The 21,853-nt window shown below is 41.6% G+C and overlaps 1 protein-coding gene across 1 annotated transcript in view; it reads right to left on the minus strand.

The window, feature by feature from the left end:
* The window catches only part of AFF3 (AF4/FMR2 family member 3), a 523,007-nt gene extending 501,542 nt beyond the window's left edge, over positions 1 to 21,465 (minus strand). The window contains exon 1 of the mRNA XM_035001779.1: positions 21,365 to 21,465. Coding sequence (XP_034857670.1) covers positions 21,365 to 21,417 — 53 coding nt within the window. The 5' untranslated portion in view covers positions 21,418 to 21,465. The remainder of the gene's footprint in view (positions 1 to 21,364) is intronic.
* Positions 21,466 to 21,853: the final 388 nt, after the last annotated feature.

Raw genomic sequence — 21,853 nt, forward strand, 5'->3', positions numbered from 1 at the left:
AGGGAAGAACTGGCTCACTTCTCAACTCTTGGTGTCTAGCCAGACGATACTAAAAAGTCCGTGATCCTGCCACTGCAACAAGAAGTGCCTTGCCATCAGTTACGTTAGAGCTGCTGTATGATAAATCTGAATATTGCATAATGAAGAGAAAAGTCTTGGGCTACCTTATAGCTACAAAAGGGACATGTGAAGCTATCTGGTTGCGATTTTATCATTGAGTACTAATGTGCAGGATAAGTCAAACAACAATCAACTTGAAAAGCCCTTGGGATACAATGGCATATGCATTCTTGTAAAATGGTTCTAACATCATAATGCATTTGAATTCCTAAGTCCTTATATACAACAATGGTCCCTTCATTTTATTTGAACACAGAGCAGCAGAATTTTTCTTTCAGCAGGTATGCATGGCTGTGAGAAAGTCCAGGTCAATCAGCTCATGTTCCATGAAGGCAAATCTAAGCCGTGCCAAAACCAAGTCACAGAGGAAGAGCATGCCCTATTGGCTCTGAGTTCTTACGGGCTTACTTTCCAAACCATGACCTGCATTGTCTTTATGTTCTGGCTGTAGGACTCCAAGCCTCCCACTTGTTCACGCAGTCATGAAGAAATGCGGCAGTGTCTTCCCGATAAAATCACTTTTGCCTGGCAGAAAGGCTCTGCCCAGCAGCCCTATTAGTGCCCACTCCTTCCTCTGCAGCTGGAAACACTAACAAAGGAATACGGTTCTTAGTCTTCTCCAGCACCACCTGGGCTTCTGCTCATAATGGAAACCGGCTCCTCCTAGAGCCGCTTCCACACTCAGGGAAGTAGGGTCACAGTTGCTTTGGGGAGTCTAATGCAGGCTCTCTGTAGGCTCTCTTCTCAGAAAAGATAAAGAGAAAAAAGAAAAAGAAAAATGTGCATATGACCTTAGGGGTTTCCCTGACCTCCAGGTTTAGAATCCACTTTACAAGGCTAAAGAGGAAGAATGGGATCGAGAAGAGAGAGGAGAATTGAGGGAGGGGGTGTGCGTGGGAAGGAGGGCCAGAGGAACTCAGAGAGCCAGACCAAGTGACAACACAGAGAGAAGCAACTTTCTTCCCTTCTCACCTAGCCTGGGAATCAGGTCGTTTGGGTTCTGGTCCAGGTTCTTATTTCTTAATGATCTTGAGTAAGTTCTTAGAATAAGCCCTCAATTCCTCAATATATAAAATGAGGGGCATTAACTAGATAACTTTAAAGCACTTTACACAGATTAACTCCTTTAATCCTGACACCAATCCTTTGTGATAGGTATTATTTTTCTCCAGACTTCACAGCTGACAAAATAGAGTTATTCATAGTTAGCAAGCAACAAAGCAGGGGTAAAGAACTCAGATCATCTGGTTCAGAGTCCATGCTTTTAATCACTACTATGTTGTTACTGCCTTCAACCAACTCACAGACTAGGGAGAATTGTTCCTGTACAAAAACAAATTGTTTAACATTTTGACAGTGGAATGAATGAAACTATAAAATGCATACAGAATGCATAACTATAAAATTACTATATATGTAAATATAAAGTGGACAGACATTTTACAAAAAGGAAATTGCGTGGTGTCTTATACACACTGGTTGAGTACATTTATTTATTTATCATGAAGACTATGTAGCTATGTAGATAGCTTCATGTATCTTAATAATATTTAAAATACCATAGAGATAACTCACTTTCTTGAGAGAATAAAATTATTTTCAACAAAGAATAGTTTATAAGTGTTAATGTCTTTACTGGTTGTCTATAGTACACTTCATCCAGACGTATTTATTAGCATACTTCATATCAATTACTTTATTCCCAAGAAATACAGGAAAGGAGCATACAAATTTATCAATGTCTATCTCAAAACAATTTGGGGAAGGCAATGAAGATACTAACCATGATATTAATAATAAACTAGGAAAAAAATGCTTAGGACTGTAGAATTACCTGTAATGCAATCAAATACTTTCTTAAAACCTTCACCAAAAAAAAAAAAAAAAAAGTCCAAGTGACTATCAGGTTGTCTTGAGCATGTCATAGCTCTTTTTCAAAGCGAATGTATGAAATCTCCTATAGCACCTTGCTATCCAAGAGAGACTCATGATGTAAAACATCTTGCTCATCACCCTGGCCATGCCAATCCCCAATTCCATACCCTCACCCAAAGTCTTGGTCACCTCAATCTTACCCACCCATTACTGCAACATGAAAACCCCCCATCAGGCCCTTTCTCAGCCTTTCAATGAACTCCCTAAACCCTAAATTCCAAAACCACTAACAACCTGACTGGTACCATTCCCAAATCTATTAAGCAAAATGGGTCTGCCAGAATCCTCCAGGGCTGTGATCTTTTGTACTTCAGTATGAACTCCTGGTACCCCACCCCAGAGACTGTATCCCCACGTGATTCTGGGAAGCAGCTAGATTTGAGAACACCTGGTCTACCAGATAGATATTAACATTTAGTTATAGGTATCAGTGTTCTCTGCTGTAAAACGAGGGAAATGGCTGGATAGATGACCTCCAGGTCTCCTTCCAGACAACCTAATAGCCTATGAGTCCAGATTCTAGAGCTATTTCATAGCTCGCCAACCAAGACTTCATGCTTCTTCAAAGCAGGGGCCACATTACTCTTCCATGTTTCCAAGCTAACACAGTGCTTCCCCACTTAGTAGGAGCTCAATAAACTTAGGATCATGAGTTTCTATGACTGTGTCCTGCTGGCTGAGGAGAACTGGCAAGCTGAGCCACAGATACTGCTGAATGGCTATTTGGCAAATTTTATGCAGATGCTGGTTTACATCTGTTACCAAGCTTACTCTATTGAAAGGAGGCTTTTCTAGCTGGCCTTTTGAGTTTCCCACTGTCTGGCTATGAAACCTTTTTTTTTTTTTTAAAGATTTTACTTATTTATTTGATATAGAGAGAGAGACAGCGAGAGAGGGAACACAAGCAAGGGGAGTGGGAGAGGGAGAAGCAGGCTTCCCGCCGAGCAGGGAGCCCGATGCGGGGCTCGATCCCAGGACCTGGAATCATGACCTGAGCCGAAGGCAGACGCCTAACAACTGAGCCACCCAGGCACCCCTGGCTATGAAACCTTTTTAACAAGGAAGTGTCATCATTGGAAAGTTAAGATTTACAGAAACTAAGAAACAACAATATTCCTTACATTGATATAGGCTTGAATAGTTTTCGAGTCATTTTCACATGTTACTCCCCTTAAGCCTCTCACAACAGCCCTTGGAGGCAGGCAAGGCATACATCAACTGCATTTTACAAATGAGAAAAAGAATCCTAGGAGAGGTTAAGAACTTTCTCACTGGTGGGGCGCCTGGGTGGCTCAGTTGGTTAAGCGACTGCCTTCAGCTCAGGTCCTGATCCTGGAGTCCTGGGATCGAGTCCCACATCAGGCTCCCTCCTCAGCGGGGAGTCTGCTTCTCCCACTGACCCTTCCCCCTTTCATGCTTTCTCTCTCTCAAATAAATAAAATCTTAAAAAAAAAAAAAAAACAAAGAACTTTCTCAGTGGTGGAACTGGAATGAGACCCCAGGTCTTCACATTCTATCGCTGAATTAGGGTGTCACAGAGAGGAGGCAGATGTGTGATGTCTGGCCAGGACAGTGGGGATTTGAGTTCGCTTCGTTCGTTTTATTTTATTTGTTTTCCTTTGAATTTGAGTGTACTGAAGCAAGGTTGCAAAGTTTCCAACTGGCCACAGGCCCCATCACATCCAATTATGTAACTGCTTCAGATATTTACTGGGTCTCTTTGGCCCCTAAAGTTATTTGAATTTGTGTCCCTGTGCTAAGTAATTATATTTACCTGCTTATATAAATATAAATAATTGTATCTTACCATATTATGTAATATTTTATGAGCATATTCACATACTATATTTTATTTGTTCCTCCTAATTCTGCCTACTGATTAGGAAATTAAGCTAAGAAGAAAAATTTAAGTGACTTCCACAGGGTCAGGACCTAAAATCTGAACATGTCATATAAGAAATAACATTATGTGGGAATTTTTAAGCATACACCAAGGTAAAATTCTTTAGATAACCACTATATAAGTGTCTGAACTTGAGTACTCAGGTAAGCGTATTTTGAAGTTTGATTATCAATCACTTAAAGGACAGTATTCGGAGTATGTGCAGAAATGAAGTTTCTATATTTCCATGGGACCAAGTCCCGGGAAAGTCACGTTCCTTTATTTTGCTCTCCAGTGTTCATGAGTTTCCAGTATCAAAGAATAAACTGACAGAAAGTCTTCCCAAAAAGTAAGTTATTCATCAAAATACTGGCAAAATGAATCCAGCAACATGCAAAAGGATTATATACCATGACCACGTGAAATATTCCAGACATGCAAGGCTGGTACAACATACGAGAATCAGTCAACATAATAGACCACATAAATAGAATAAGAAACAGCACCCACATGGTTGCCTCCATAGATGTCAAAAGCCTTTGACAAAATCAAACACTCTTTCATGATAAAAAACACTTAACTAACTAGAAATAGAAAGACGTACTTCTTCAACCTGTTAAAAGGCATCCACGAAAACCCACAAACAGTATCATACTTAATAGTGAAAGACTGAATGCTTTCCCCCAAGACAGGAATAATAAGCAAAGAAAGAATGTCTACTCTCACCATTGCTATTCAACATAGTACTAAACATTCTAACATGCCAATTGGGCAAGAAAAAGGAATAAAAGGTATCCAAATCAGAAAGGAAGAAGCAAAACTATCTCTATTAACAGATAATATGATCTTGCACATATAAAATCCTAAAGAATACACACACATACATACACACACACACAATTAGGACTAATGAATCCATTCAGCAAGGTTGCAGGATACAAGATCAATATACAATAAGAAAGTAAAAATATCAGGGACCATGATCCCATCACTAAATACTAGCAACTGAAAAGCTTGCTCTTTTAATTTCATTAATCTCAACCTGAGATGTAGAATATAAAATTCAGAATTTATTTTGGCTTTCAAGACTATCTATAATATTTGGTTAAGAGAAATGTTTCCTGGTATACACACAGTTCTGGAAAATGTGGAGGGAAAGATACTTTGTTTATAGAGCCAAGAAAGTGAAGTGATAAAGAAATAGAAAAGATTGTGAAGCAACAAAAGAAATTCTGCCAGGCTCACTAAAGAACACTAATCTGTTCAGGTTTTACTTTTCTTCTAATGGGTTTTCCTCAAAGTACTTTATAGCAGTTGCAATTAGTTCAAAATATTGCATCTTGGTGCTCATACAAACTAGAAAGTAATGACTACATTTTCAGTTATTTAGTTTATATTCTTACTTTGGCCCAGTCTCCCAGAGATTTTAAACACCATTAAACACTTCACAATATTGGTGTGGACTGTTCCCTTCTTCAATTTCATTAGAATTAACATAAAAGTGGTATCTCATTCCAATAATATTGAACACGCTTCTTAGGTAACACAAACTGTACATACACACAAAGGAAGATTTTTCATTGTTTCAGAAAAGTATTACACTGTTTCTTTTCTGAAGACTTGAATACAGACACAGCCTGCTCTAAAATCTGTAAGGTGTAAAGTGAACCAAGAGTAAGCCTAAACTCTGAGAGGTCCTGCTAAGTGCCAAGAAATTCCTTTCATACCCTTTACCTTCAGGACATCAATAAACACTCATTCATTCACTCACATCAATGATCAGTTATCATTCCCTCTGTATTTGTAGGTTACCACATCTTTTGTTGTTTAAATTTGTTCTAAACAAAAATCAAAACCAGACTCAAGTCATAAGCAAAGCTTCAGTTAAAGAAAACATTAATGCAGCTTTTCTTTTCCTATAAATCAGATAGTTTGTTGCCTGATATTAGGCATTGCCTATTTATTTACTCTTCATTCACAATTTGATTCTAATTATTAAGTGGCAAAGTCAAGTCATTAATTTAAGAACCTGGACATAATAATTGAATAATAGTATTCTACTGTATATGATAAAGGCAAATTGCTTAAAAATGAAATATTAAGTAAACACATGGCTTTCAAAAATAATTTCCCTATTATTGTAAAGCTGATAACATGGAAACTTTGGCTCTTTGGGTGAATGCATTTCACCAACTTTTTTCATCAGCCCCCCTTTCTGCAATGAAAATTCAAAAAAGGTGATAAATTCCAGGAAAAGGAAAACCATGGGCCAAAAGACAGAAAAATTCTGTAATATAAAAGAACACGCTACCAGATAATTCAGGAAGATCTTTTTCAAATCTTACTATTTTCCTTTAATTTAAAAATACTGACTAACAATAGCAACAACAACAAAATACTGATGACCTGCACAGTAGACTATATCACTGTTTTCAATTTTTCACTGCCTCCCTTTAGGAGGATATGCATCCCTGTTGGTGGCCAAGTGACTGGTACTACTGTTTTATAAAAGGGGGGTATTTGCCTTTCCTACTGATGTCAGGCTTGGGCTCATGACTGATTAGGCCAATGAAATGGGAGCCATATGACATATGCCACAGACAGCAAAAGCTCTTTCATTCCCTCCACTGAGAGGATGGCATGTTCCAAAAAAGGTATACTCTTGTCAGCCTAAGTCCTAGAATGAAAAAGGCACACCAGGGCACAGCTGACCTTCAAGTACCACATAATATGGGTAAGAATCACACTTTGAGATTGTAAGCCACTGAGATCTAGGGGTTATTCCCACAGCATCGCCTGACAAAAGCTGACTAATGCAAACTACAATCCTAGCATTTAAACCACTCTGTCATTTTAATTTATCTGTAAGTAGACAAACCTGAGGGATGTCATAAACAAGCTTTAGGGAATGTTGATTTCACAATTCAGTCTGAAAGAAATATGTAATGACTCATCTTGGTTTGCCAGAATCAAGTAATCTGAGGTAAAGCTATCCTATGTTCTAGAGCAGCAATTAATGCACTGATAAGAGAAGGGAATCAAGAGAACAGAAAGCACCCAAATCCGAAGTCTACAGAAACGATGAATACATCACTTAGGTTCACTGCACAGACTGCAATGGGCTGTCATCCAGCTGGAGAATCTGAGGTCATTCTAAGTCTGAAACTGGGGAGCAATCATATGGGGATGGATCAAAGTAGAGACTGTCAAGGTACAGTCATCCATCTGAAATGGTAGAAAGAATTCAGTTTGGTACAGGTGAAAAATTACTAGAAATTTTGTCCCTGGGACTATCCAAAGTCATTGCTCCTAAGTCTACCTAAACATTTCAATAATATAACTGCTTCATCAATTTTCAAGTTCTCTGTTTTCCTTGGTTTTTCTTTTAATGGAAATGCATATAATTTTTTTTAAAAAATAGGTGTTTCTTAGCACATACATAGGGATCTTTATACTAACACTAAATAGGATTGTGAAGTCACAAGAAAATATTTCTGCTCTCAGTGGAAGAAAGTATTAGACTATCTTCTATTCTCATCTGTAGTCATTAAATAAACACAAGCCCAGACCTGGAAAAAAATATATCAATTTTTTAAAAAGATACAAACTGAGTGACTCACATAAATGCTTCTAAATATGTTTTAATCAACAGAATGGATACAGCCATTGAATACAATTGCTAACAAAAACATTAAGTAACCATGAGAAAAGAATAAGGAATTAATAATAAAGTTACCATATTCTGAGGCTCCACTACGTGCCAGGCTACCTGGGTATATTATCTCATTTAATCTTCATGACACATCATGGCACAGGCATGATCTCCATTTTATACAGGAGGAAACGGGCTCAGGAAGATTCAGTTACTTGCTTAACTAGAAAATGGCACAGTCATAATCTGAACCCACTGCATGCTGGTTCCAAACCCCTTGGCCTTCCCATTACCAGATGGTGTCTTTCTGGAATTTTGTCACCAAGTGGATTTTTAACCTACCTTAAAGTCTAATTTGTCTTATACTCGAGGATTTTTACACATTTAAACTCATCTTTGTCATCTGTTTCAATATGTCACCATTCCTTACGCCAAGAATCTATTAATTTTACTTCCCCTGAAGTGCTTGTGACATAAATTAAGCCCATTTACTCTTTCTATCATCAAAGCAACACTTTTTATAGAATCAATCCTATAGCTAGAAGAGATAGTCTGTCTTTCTGTAGAAACTAAAAGGAAATTGTAAGATAATCTACATAAAAAAGAGTCACCTCACACACAATTTCAGATTACCTTCATAAGGTACTTGTACTCATTTTATTGCTGCACCGTCGTTATCATTATTAATAAAGTTACATTTAGGGGTTATGGTGGATTTGACCAGCTGTGGTGAACAGTTGTTATCATTTTCTTCATCCATTAAACTTGTCAAAGTAGTGGTTTTACGAGTATACAAATAAGTAAAAGAAAACATATAGACAATGTATTTTTATACATTTTAAACACTGACAACTAGTAGCTAAAATGGCAATGAATTACAATCTTTGCACAGTAAAACCTGTTTAATTGGAATTCTAGTCCAAAATACACAACTTGGACATGATATATTATTCCTTCTGAGTTAAAAAGTTCAAACTAAATATTAAGATGTTTTTCCATATGTATTGCACTGTATCTGCTAGAAACTATAAACATATACATATGAAATCACAAATATTTTAAGGTTGGAAGGAGCCTCGGAACTCATGCCCTTTGATTCTGTCACTGGTGCTGGTGGCTACATGTGAGGACTGGAGCCAGACCGCCTGGACTAAAACCCCAGCTCTGTACACAGTAGTGGTGGGGCTTTGGATTAAGTTATTTTGCACCTTTATTTCCTGCTCTTGATATAAAATAAAGAATAACAGAAGCTACTCACAGGTTATGAAGATTAAATGAGATATGATACATGTAAGGGGTTCACTACACTTTCTTACATACAAGAAAACCTAAGAATCCCTGAGGCCAGATGGGCTAAGTGTCCTTCTCAGGAGACAGAGCCATTAATGTCAGAAGACCATCCTGGGGCACCTCACTCTGTCAGTCTTTTTAAAAATCCACTTAAACAGTCCTCAGTTAGAAAAGTCTACAGATTTTTTCCTGGCTACAGAGCTTCATCCAATTACTTCCGAATCAAAATTACTTTTAAAAACACTCTAATTAAATTACAGATGGTGTGACATAGATTTATGCTAAAGTGGTGTATGCAGACTTTTCATTCATTAGTCACTTATTCAAAACTATCTATGAAACATTTATTATTTACATTTTAGAGTCTAATAGTTGATACTATCTTCTTCTCTATGGTTCCATGCCCCAAAACTTCCACTTCTCACAGGTATTTGTTTAAAAGTCTCCACCACGCCCAACGTATCTACATCTATAACCACCCACATGCTCGTCCTCTTCCTCTGGGCCTGGCCCAGCCCGCCCACTTCCTTCTCTGAGACATGCCTCCATCCATTTGCCCCATCTTTCAGCTCAGAATCTCTACTTCCCCACTTCCCATTCATTCTTGCACCCCCACTGCCACCCCATCAACCACTTCAACCTTCTCATGTTAAGTGACTACTCTAAAAGCAGTTGACCTGGGGGGACCCCACTTTCTTGTGGTCTCCTACCTCTCCAACTATTTGTATTCAACCTCCTTCAAGGGCTGCTTTCCCTCCCACTGCCCCTCTGTGTCCTCAGCTTAATTCTCATTCTCTCCCCTCTTCCTGGATAATCTTGTCCAATCTCACAGCTCTCATCAGCACCTGTATGCAGGTAACTCCCAAATCTTTATTTCTGTCCTAACCTTAACCTAACCTTAACCTTGCCTGTAAACGTTCTACAGGCAATTCTACCTGGATGGCCCAAGGCACTTCAAATGCAACATATTTAAATCTAACCACTTCATCTTTCCCCATTCAGCTTGCTCCTCCTCTTATATTCCCTACCTCATCACACGAGCTAAATATTCTAAAAGCATCTTTGGTCCTTCATCCTCCCTCATTCCTCTATCACTCCACTCAGTCACCAAGTTCTGCCCATATAATCACCTAAATACCTCTCCCCTGCCTCCCCTCCCCTCCATCCTCATTGGCCTCATCTTGGCAGCCATCAACTCCCTGACTGACCTCCTGATCCTTACAGCCACCAGAATCATCCATGGACAATGCCTTCTAGAAATAATGATAAAATGCAAATGTGACCATTTTATTTCCCTGCTCAAGGTCCTCAATAACAGGCTATCACCTACTGGAAAATGTTCAAGCTCCTTGGAATGCCAAGCAAGGCCTTCCAAGGCTTGGCTCCCAGGGATCCTCCCCCCCACACCTGCCCCATTCCTCCCCTACTATTCCTTATCTTGAATGCTTCAGACCTGCAACTTACTTGAATTCATCACTGTTCACAACATGCTATTTTTCACCTTTTTGCCTTTTCTTACCCTTTACACTATTGTATCTACCCACATTCCCCCTACTCCCAGCCTAACTCCTCTTCATCCTGTAAAACTCAGATATAATTTTCTCCAGGAATCTTCCCTAAAACTCCACACTGGAAAGGGTGCCCTTTTATGTACTCCACAGGATTCCCTATTAGAGCATATAAAAACTCTACTGAGATTATTTGAAATAATCTGCTCCAGGCTAAAGCATAAACACATCAAAGGCTGGAGAAGTGATCTATTCACTTTCTGTGTCTGGTTCAATAAGTGGTTGTTCATCTCAACCCAGAAACCTATAAATCTAGAGGAAGAAAGTTACAAAGAGCAGCTTAAAGCATCCATACTGTGTTACATTACTGTATATGATATTTTAGGACTTTAAAATATTACTTTTGTCCTGCTGAGGGATAAGAGTAAGGAAAAGAATAGAAACTAATTTATGTAACTAATTATCTACCTAAATATTAGAAACTAAAATACCATACTTCCTTTTTAGACTATAAATATTTAATTTCCATACTGAGAACTTGTTAACTCAGCCTTAGAGTATTCATTCAAGTTGAGGGGGGAGAGGGTGGCTAGGTAACAGGTTAAATAGGCCAGGTTTCCCACAACAGACCTTTCTCAGGTAGCCCACTCACACTCAAAGATTAAACTCTACTTATTAAAAACAAAACAAAACAAAAAACACTCTAAAGGAAAGTCACCTAAAAGATTTAGTTCTCAGGAGAAGCCACGCCATATTCTGAAGAAGGACCCATCTTCAATGAAAGGAACAGAAATAGGAGAGTCCATGTGGCACCAGCTGAGCAGCCCTGTCCTATACGCGGACACACTTCTGAGGACTCAGCAGGCTCTGCACACAACATCTGTCCTGAGCTCTGAATATCCTGCAGCAGCAGATGTGTCTGGTGTTGAGACACAGCACGGACTTTATCTGCATCACCCTAACCCCAGCCCAGACAATATAGGCCAGGTCAGAGGCTTCATCCTACAGAGTTACACAGCCAGAGGTACAACTGGTATACCACAGTAAACTATTAAACCATTTGATTTTACGTCAAAAAGAGGAGGCTATTACATATAGATGTCAGTTGGAATACTATGGTTTTCCCCTTACTACTGATGCTACTACCTATTTCCTCAGGACAACAGACAACTCATATATTTTGCTCAAAGGGTCCCACCTTCCCATCAGGTAAGTCCTCATTTCCACCACCACTGTAGACCATGAGAAGAGCTGGCAGGACATTCCAGAAAATGGAAGGACCAAAACACTCCAAATCCCAAGCCTCTATTTTAGTGAGCTGCAGAGTCCGTGGCCCGTGAAGATACATGCCTCTTAGCCTGAGGTAACATCCTCAAACTCCAACAGCATTTTCCTGCTCGGCAATTCTGAAAAATGACACCAGTGGGCTCCCTGCCATGGAATATGGTTTGTATAAAATGGAGCAAGCAAGGAAGGGCCATACCGGTGGCCTGTCTTCTCAGTCAAGGCCAAAAGCCTGAATAATGTAACCAAAGTTCAGAATTTAGCTGACCATCATCAGTTGCTTTTTTGTTCTTAAGGAACTCTTGGGTGTTTCTTCTTAAGACCCAACAGAGCAAACCCCTGACTCTGAGAGTCCTTTTTTTTTTTTTTCTCAGAGTTGTCTAAATCACCTGACTATTCTGCTATTTGTACCATATATTAATAGCCAATAAATAGTGTTTTCTCTTCTGTAAAAGAAAATATATTAATTTGGTAATATTAGTACAAACCAAAGCAATACCAAACACTTGCCTTCCTTATTATGGGCCTGACCTATCTTCATGCTTGAGGGAAATAGTTTCTCTCCCCTCCTCCCAATCTGAAAGAAAAGTTAAATTAGTGGAATAATTACAAGAAATTATTAAACACAATTAGACAGCATAATGGATTATGCTGTATACAGCAGCACCATCACCACCAAAGTAGAAATAAGGAGTCTTGCCACAAATAATGGGCTAAAAGCCATCCCGAGCACTTCCTCTGCAGGTTCCCATGCATCCCAAGACTGCAGGATTTGAACTGATCACTATTATTCCTGAAAAGCCAGCTTTCTTTTCCAACTCTGACATAGTCACAATTGTTTAAACCCAGTGTGGCTTGCTCTTATCAGCAACAGTCTCCTATGCCATTTCAGAGAATGGAAATGTGCACGTGTGCACGTGCACACACACACACACACACAAACCCTCATTAAGAAGATAAAGTAAATAAACTTCCTGCCAGTCTCACAGCACATTCAAAGTCAACTGTGCTGTATTTACTCACATAATTATTCCTATCTGCACTTATTCTTCTAATGAAATAGGACTGGCAATTAAACCCGGAAACTGCAGCTCTGTCTGACCACCTGATGGACCCAGGGCACTCTGTGGTCAGGGCTGAGGGAGAGGGTAGCTGGCAGCCCTGGGAGAGAAGGCTCCCACCCGAGGTGCCTGAGACTTGCCCTTCGTCCCCCTTGGAGCTTGAGTTTTGATTCCTCCCAGGACTTGAGGCAAGTTGCAATGTGCAGCTATGGCCACAGGGTAGTGCAGTCATTCTGCAAACAGCTGCCCCTCTCCCCGCCCCCCCCACCCCAATGCCACCTCCCTTCCCCTCAGCACCCTACCTCCCCAGTTCCTACCCAAAAGAGAGAGTGGCTGGGAGAGAATGCAGACATTTGGTCTGAGTCCTGGGCACCTACAGGAAGGACTAGGCGATTCCCCGACAAATCCAGGAGTGCCTGGAAGACCTGGTATCCAGTTACTCTGAGTATTCGCTCCTGACACAAAAGGACCTGGCCTTCGAAGGACTGACCAGAACTGTAAAGCTGTAAATAGTGATTAGCCTATTTATTACAAACTTTGTTTACTCAGGCTTTTATGTTTATTTACCACTGTATCCCCACTAGGATACAATGAACCACCCCCTCACTCATCAAAATTGTATTAGAAAGACCCACGAAAATAAAACAAATGCTGCATCTCAATGTAACTTCGGAGCATTATGGAATTGTAATGTTATTATGCAACTACCCCCCCAAATAAAGAGAAGAAAATGCAGTATTTTAAAAGCTTCTTTTTAAAGAAAGTTTTGTTCTCACTACTCAAAGTTTGGTCTGTGGACCAGCAGTTTACCAGGGAGCTGGTTAGAAATGCAGAATCATAGGGTCATCATGGACCTATTAAATCATAATGTATATTTTGTCAAGATCCCTAAGTTATCTGAAGGCACATTAATGTCTGAGAAGCACTGGCCTGGGTGATAATTAAGTACACTGACCTATGTTCTCAAAATAGTTTTCTAAGCCCTGGGTCTTTGCTTTCTCAAGATACACTGTATAGAAAGAACAAATATATCCTGAAACTGGAAAATAAAAACAGATTATTTCCCAGAATCAGTGATGATCCGCTAAAGGCTTTTTCTATCTAAACTGCCAGGTAACTAATTAACATTTCAATGAACATTGATAGAAAATTTGTTCTGTCACTTCATAACTCAGGTAAACAGTAGAGGTATGACAACAAAAATTTAACCAAGACCACCAGACTCATATTACAGCACTCCAGAGGATTTCTGAAAACTAATTTCCTGTCCATAAAAAAGGAAAATTAAAATTATCTTCAGCATCAAGGTAACACATAACTCTAAGCTGAGTTGTTATGTTAGTGGTCTTCAAATTACAGTTCTTTTTGTTTACCTCAGCTAACAATGAGCCCCCTGGGGAGAAATTATGTGAAGAAGTTTAAGTACCCTCTATGCCGTCCTCCACATGTGAGTGGAGAAATTACAAAGGGAAAAAATACACAAGAGAAAATTAATGACTCCTGCACTCTTTGATTCCTGCTCTCCTACAATGGGAATGAGCACAGATTTTAAAGGTGGAAGAACTCAGATAACTTACTGCTGCTGGTCCCCTGACCCAGGAATCATTTTCTACAGAGCAGTTGGCAGGGCATCTACTGCCTCCTACAGACAGGGAATTAATTGTTACCCTCCGAGACAGCCGGGTCACATCCCCTTTAGCCGGGTCACATCCCCTTTAGACACTCTCACACCCCCTGATCTTACCGGTGCTCTGAAACAACCCAGACCATCTCGAGGGCCCCTTCGCCGTGAAACTCCTTCAACCCTTCCAGGGCCCCTATCATGTCCCCAGGGGTTAGTTTCCATAGACTAAACCCATTTCGTGTCTTGAATGGTGTGGTGTCCTCTTACCCTGGTAATAACTGTGTATTTTGTTTCTATTGAAACTAAATTATGATTAGCCTGACATAATTTAATGAGACCCACAGTGCCAAATGAAGTCATTTGATGTAATGGGTGGTAATTCAATACATTCTCAGTGAAACATCAAAGATTATGTAATGGTTAATATATCTACATATGTTAGTAGTACAACCACAAGTGAGGGTGTATTTGTCTGCTAGACTATGATATACAGCTAAGAAACACTACCAACCTCCACTCTAAACGTCCCTGGATCCCACTGCCAGGGACAGAACTCTGTACCAGATGGATGACCTGACCCAACGTGGCCTTTCTGTATCCTTCCTTGTTTATGATAAAGAGACTTTTTAAGGAAGCAAAGGGTATTAAAAGAACTACATTTGGCATTCACAAAGCAATTGACACTTTTATTACTTAACATCACAACCTTATGAGGTAGGCCAGTATAAGTGCTGTCATTTTATAAGTGATTAAACCAAGACTGAGAATAGGAAATGAGAAAAATCGTGAGCTGCCCAGGGCCAAACAGAAAGCAAGGTTGGAGCCAGCTGAATTCAGAAACCTCAATTAAATTCCCAGACAAAAGAAAACGGGCAATATTTAAAATAAGTTTTATGGATTTCACTTTGAAATAAAACAAGGAAATGTTATGTTACCATTAAATGATATTAAAATAGTCTTTTATGGCCTTGATTTTACTACCACAGCTTTATTTTCAAAATGAAGAAAATTTAAACAAGCAAACTTATTCCAGGTTTAAATTCCATTTATACACAAAAAATCTTGCATTCCTTTTGAGATTTTTTTTTCCTAATTTGACTGCTATGCTAACCAATATTATGCCAAAGGGCCTCATACAAGTTGCTACATCTAAAGTGTCATTGATTAGACCCATTCCGGTTCACAGGGACATTCTCCCAAAATAGATACCGAGCATTTTATAACCCTCCTACATTTTCACCAAAGAGAATCTGGAACACAGGAAAGAATCACTTCCCCACACACAATACTCATCTTCATCGTCATCAGAAAGCATGTGGTTAAAATTCATCTGTACATCCAGTGTGCATCCTCTCCGGTAACAGTGTGGCCCCCAGCCAAGCCTGAATCCTCAACTTCAATACCGTGCATTAGCCGGTCTTCCCACCTGGTTTTCTCCAAAACACACCTACCCACAGTCAGGCTGAGGCTCCTTACACATGGGAGCAGCACTCAGCTCCCTGGCCCCAGCACTCCACAGCTTCCCATGGACACCTCCTTGCCTCCTGCACCCAGGCAACCAGCCCCCTTCCAGGCTGCAGCCCACAGCCCCCTGCAAGCTCCTAGCCCTGAGAGCCACTTGTAGAAACGTTTTCATCCCCGCACGTGCTGAGGCCTTTCCAGAGCTCTGGGTATGCTCTGGGGCGTTCAACCAAAGAGAACTGCTGCTGCCAAACATCCAGCCACCTTGGGCCGCTGAGAATGCGCACAATCAACCCGCCTGCTCTCCACCAGTCACCCTGCAGAGAACATGTGGAGGGTCCCTGCGTGCACTGCTCCTCCTGCCTTCTGTGTTCTACTGAACTGCTCTGACCCCAAGAGCCCACAACAGGGATAGTGGTAGGCCTTGAACTGTTTGCTTTGCCGGGGCTGTAGGAAAAGGGTCAAGGTACCTGAGGGTCAAGGTCAGGAATCTGGAGCAGTTTTCTGACCCTATGCAGGGCCCAGGAAGCCTAACTAAGGAGGCATGAGTGAAGCCATGGCCTGGGCATCTCCACTGGCATTTGATTCAAAGAGGACCAAATGTGTCAGTAGGTATTACTGGGAAGCACCCCAGTGTGGCTTCTGCTTTACTCCCCCTCCCCCATAGGAACATGGGGGTGCAAGGAGTTTTCAACCCATGGGAAGATGGAAAATAGAACGGAAACAGAATAGAAAATATCCAAGTGCATCGTACATAGCAAGGGTAAGTGTTACTTTGTGACAGATGTTGCAGTTACATGTATGTGGACCCACAAAGTGTCTAAATGTTAAATGATTTATTACTATTAGTCATGGTCTAAAACATTTGAAAGCCACTGTTCCATAGTATCTACCATATAGTAATGCTTAATACTCTATGAATTGTTGCTGAATGAACAAATTGATAAGTATGAAACAATCCATTTATCACAACTTCAAAGGTTCCAATTTGAAAAAATATAAAGTATAATGCCTATCTGAACAAAAGTAAATGGATTCTGGCTTATGCGAAGCTATGGGGGTTGTGGCGAGAGAAATCTGAGTATTTCTATTGTATTTTGATAGACTTTCTCCCCAATAACTAAAATGTTTTATATATAAGGAAGATTAAAGACAATTTTGTCTAAGTTCATTTGGAAAACTTTTCCCATTCCCTGAAACTACCTACTGATTACAAAAGTTCTGCATCTTTAAAATGCTTGGTATAGGTAATTCTACCATGATTCATAAAAGATCTTTCAGAGACACCATGAAAGCCTTTGTTCAAGTTCTTTCTTTGCTCAAGATGCCTCTATGTCCTCTCAATACCCCGACCCCCACCATCTGTAAAAATCCCATTCATCTTCCGAGGCTTAGTTCAAAGGCCACCTTTTCTATGGAAGAGTTTTTTTTTTTTTTAACTCAATTTTTCCTCTTTCCCTCCGCTACCACCCACCCCAGTCCCAAATATGGTCTTCTCTCTTCTGAATCGCCAGTGTTGAAAACTTCCTTTTTTATTTGTATACTCATCTCATTCCCCACTAGATAATCACATGCACAACCCACAGTTTACTCATCTTTGTACTACTTATAGCAATCAGCACCAGGTCTTACACTTAGGATTATCAATTAATATTTAAGTGAACAAATGAAAGTAATGGTTAGCCTGTTAAAAGGGATGGTCATTATTTTAAAGGCCCTGAGGAGTGGTTTCTATGTCCAGCAGCTGATCAAAAGCTGGTGGAGAACTGGAAGGAGCAGATGGCAAGAGAGTGGGAGGTTGACGAGAGGTGCTGTTCCTCAGGATACCTGCCCCTGCAAACTTACTGAATCCCCAGCTCTTCTGGGATCCAACTCTACCCAATGAAGCTATGGAGCCGGGTGCAGAATAAATGCCCTCACCTTATTCCAAGAGTTCAACTCTTGCTTTAAGCCAGAAACGGGAAGTGAAATTAGAAGTAGAAATTAGGGTTACCCTTTTCAACTTTAAGTAAGGCTGAAAGGAAAAGCTGAAACAACTATCTGGACCATTTAGACTCAGAAGGCCTCCTTTGAAAAATAAGTATGGGTGTTTGGGCAGAGTGGGGGTGGGGCGGGTGCAAGGAAGTGGAGGAGATGGTTCTTGAATTACTTGATTTTTTCAACAATACCGAGCTTTTCTCTTCATACTGTCTATACGGTCATTTGGGGACACTTTCTGTGACCATTAGACTAAGCTAGCTCTAGTTCAAAGCCACAGTCACAACTAATAAACCACAATTTGTTTTTTTGGAAAACAGTGCCTACCAACTGGAAAGAACTATTGGGGATTAAAATACCATTCTCCTTTGCCATTAACCTGTACCTTTCCCCACCCTCTCCAAAGAAACATGTTTTCCTAAGGTAAATTAAAACAATAAGTTTTTAGTGGTCTTTATTTTAAATTTATAGATATTTATCATTAACTCATGTAGGGCAGGCATGGTTTGCTAAATCATGGTATTTTTTTTTCAGATTTTTAATTTTAGATCAGTATCTTTTAGAGTTCTGACCTTCTCTTTCTTTGGTATTTTAACAGAACCTTAACTTACAGTCCATCAAGGTTTTGTTTTATAATTAACTTCAGAGATGCCCTCATAAACTGGGAGACATCTGCAGTACTGTCGAAAATGCACTGGACTCAGAGTCAGAAAACTGAGTTTTGAGAAGTTAATGGTTGGTTCAAATATGGCTCCTCCATTTCTAGATGTGTGACCTTGGGCAGGTTACCTGATCTTCCCCACCCTCAATTTCCCAATCTGTAAATGTAACAGATAATGTTTCCTAAGGCTGTTGTGAGGGCTAAATGAGCTAAAACATATAATGCACTTAGAACTGTGCCTGGTAAATGGTAAGCGTTCAGGCAATGTTAGTTTAAAAATTTTGCTCTCGGGGTGCCTGGGTGGCTCAGCTGGTTGAGTGTCTGCCTTCGGCTCAGGTCATAATCTCAGGGTCCTGGGATCAAGCCCCACATAGGGCTCCCTGCCCAGTGGGAGTCTGCTTTTCCCTCTCCCTCTGTCCTTCCCCCCAGCCCTATGCACGCGTGCTCTCTCTCTCTCTAATAAATAAATAAAACCTTTTAAAAAAATTCTACTCTCATTTGTTTTATGGTCTCATAGAGTCCTTTTACCATTCAAAGCCTCCATTTCCTTATCTATAAAATGAGACTCCTACTACTTACCACCTCCAGGATTGTTATGAGATTCAAATAAGAAAAAAATGGATAAGAAAACATTTGACACACAGAAAGTACTCAAATGCTAGTTATTTTGGATCACTTATAAACTTAAAAATAAACCATAACACTGAATTAGAAAATATGCAAAAATTCATCCATAAACTGAGAAAATGTCTATGTTAGAAATGCATACTCAAGAAATACCGTTTATCTTTAACTTATCAGAAATACATAAGCTTTTGTAAAATGTAAATTTTACATCTGCAAACTAGAAACACTCTCTCAGTCAAGCCAAACTGTCCCACTATACTGTAAGCAAGAAGGCCTGCACATTTTCATAAGCCAAAGATAAATGATGCACTGATTAAATGCTGATTGCATGTACAGCAATTTTTTTAAAATGCTTAATTTTTTTCATTTTTAAAAAAGAATAAATGTACTGTCGGTAATGTAAATTTTAAGTCAATGCAACAAGACATTTATTGTATAACTGTGCTCCAGGTAACCCGAAGGATTTTGGCAACTAAGGATGCAAAGGGAAATAAAGCTTAGATCCTGTGCTGGGAAAGCCCACAGATTAGAGCTGATAATTTCAAAATATTACTTGTAAAAGTCATGAGGGGGCTTCAGTTTGAATCAGCAAACTGACAAGCACCATAAAAACATGCCAAAGCAGTAAGTTCTTCCCTTTGACTGAAAAACTGTCTTTTAAAAGCAGAAGTCATTTTTAAAGCACAGTTTCTATCTAGAAAACTATTAAATTTGAGCCAGAAACCAACATTTCTAAACGTAAACCTATAAAATAATAGGTATCTGTAAATGAAAGACTCAAATAACCCCAGGAGCAACAAGACAGTAATTAGCAACTTTTATAGAGTAATAACATCTTTCATATTCTTTCTACACTGGCTCTTTGAAGTTTCCAGTGTAATATATAAAAGTTTTATTACATCAGGGCCCATCTTTGTGTATTTTATAAGCACCAGCATTATGCAGAGCAAGGCGTAGTTACTCATCATCGCATTTTTTTTTTTAAGAAACTGCTCAATAATGTACTAGAGCTTTGTGTCCAGTTTAGTTTGTTACACCTGGCTTTAGAAAGATAAAAGTCACTAGAAGCCTAAGTCACTGGAAATAATCCACATATCATCTATATAATCTATAAATCTTAAAGCAGTTTAGCTTTAAAACTGTACACTGCATATTCATGTGCACACCACTTGCAGTTTTAGACACATGTGAACTCTTTACTGAATTAAAGCAAAAAAAAAAAAAAAAAAAAAATTACCAGAGGCAGAACAGAGTGCAGTTAATATGCTTGTTCCAGCAGATGTTCATTTCCGTAAATATTAAACGTAACACAAGTTCCTCCAGGAATATACGGGCAGTAATTTAACCACCTGAATAAGGCTGGTTGGAAACATTTTAGGAGATGGGGGGTGGTTGGGGGGGGGGAATAAGAGGGATGCCGAAGCAGCCAATGGGATTTTTAAGAAACCCGCAGCGAGAATTAAACTGCTTCTAGCGGCGATTTACCTACAGCAGCTCCTCAACGTGAGAACGCGGAGCAACAGATCCCGGAGTGCTCCCGGGGCCGTCCGCTCCCCAGGCTACGAGCTATGAGCGTGGAATAAAGGGACACGCGGGGCGCCGGGGTGGGGAGGAGGAGGAGGAGTACAACTGTGGCGAGGTGTGAAGAAGGAACTGTGAACCTCGAGGAAATGAGTCTCCCTGGGCCAAGGCCTCTGGAATTCCCGCATGGAGAAACACTCGCCCCCTGTCCCCGGTGTTCACTTTCCATCTCGGGTGGGAGCGGGTAGGAGACAGAAAAGATGTAGCCGCCCAGACCCGGCGCCTCCAGGCAGGAGGCTGGAGCATCCTCTAAGGGCACTTCGCAGCAGCACCAACTCCAGGGGGTCGCTGGTGTGAACCAGAGGCTCTTAGGGAAGAGGGAGGGCGCAAATGAAGCGAAGGGAGGTGAGAGGGTCTAGGGGCCGAGGGGTGGATCCCCAGGCACTAGTGACACGTTCTAGAAATCGGGTCTTTTTCTCTCCATGGCTGCGCTCTGCCCCCCGGCTCCCCAGATCACCAGCCCCTGGGCTGGGGCGGGCAGCACCGGGCGAGAGGACAGGAAAGGGGGGCAAGAAGACGGGAAGGCGGCCGTCCCTCCACCCGGGGGAGGCAGGAAGGAGCCGGCGGAGCGGGCGCCCCCGACCCACCCCACCCCCACGGCCGCCCGCCGCTCCGAGCCCCCCGCCCAGGTAAGGGCGCGCGGGCCGCCGCGGCCGCCCCTCACCACTCCCGCGTGCCCAGGCGGCCGGCACAGGACTCACCACAGCGACTCGAGGTCCCATTCCTGGAGCAAGGCTAAGTCGAAGCTGTCCATGGTGGGAGGTGTCAGCGCCGCCGCCGTCGCCGCCGCCGCCGCCGAGGCTCGGGCCGCCCGCGCGCTGCAACGAAAGGCGCCGCTCAAGGTGCATCCCGGCCGCGCCTGAGCGGCCACCGCCCGCCTGCTGCCCGCCCCCGGGTCGGGCTTCCCCGCGCCCCCCGCCCCCGACTCCCGGCCCGCCGGGCGGGCGGCAGCGGCCGGCGCACTCACCCGCTCCTCGGCTCGCGCGCAGGCACACTCAGGACAGAGCGGCGAGCTCGCCGCGCCGCCGCCGCCGCCGCCGCCTCGCCCCCTCCCTCCCCGCGCCCGCCCCTCCTCCCCTCCCTCCCGGCGGCCCGGCCCGCTGCAGCCGCCGCCGCCGCCGCCGCCGCCGCGGTGCTCTGCGCCCGCCCGCCCGCCTCTTTCTCCTCGGGGAGGCGCGTGTGCGCGGGCG

The sequence above is a fragment of the Mirounga leonina genome, unplaced genomic scaffold, assembly GCF_011800145.1.
Source record: "Mirounga leonina isolate KUSES-001 unplaced genomic scaffold, KU_Mleo_1.0 Mir_125, whole genome shotgun sequence".
Lineage (NCBI taxonomy): Eukaryota > Metazoa > Chordata > Mammalia > Carnivora > Phocidae > Mirounga > Mirounga leonina.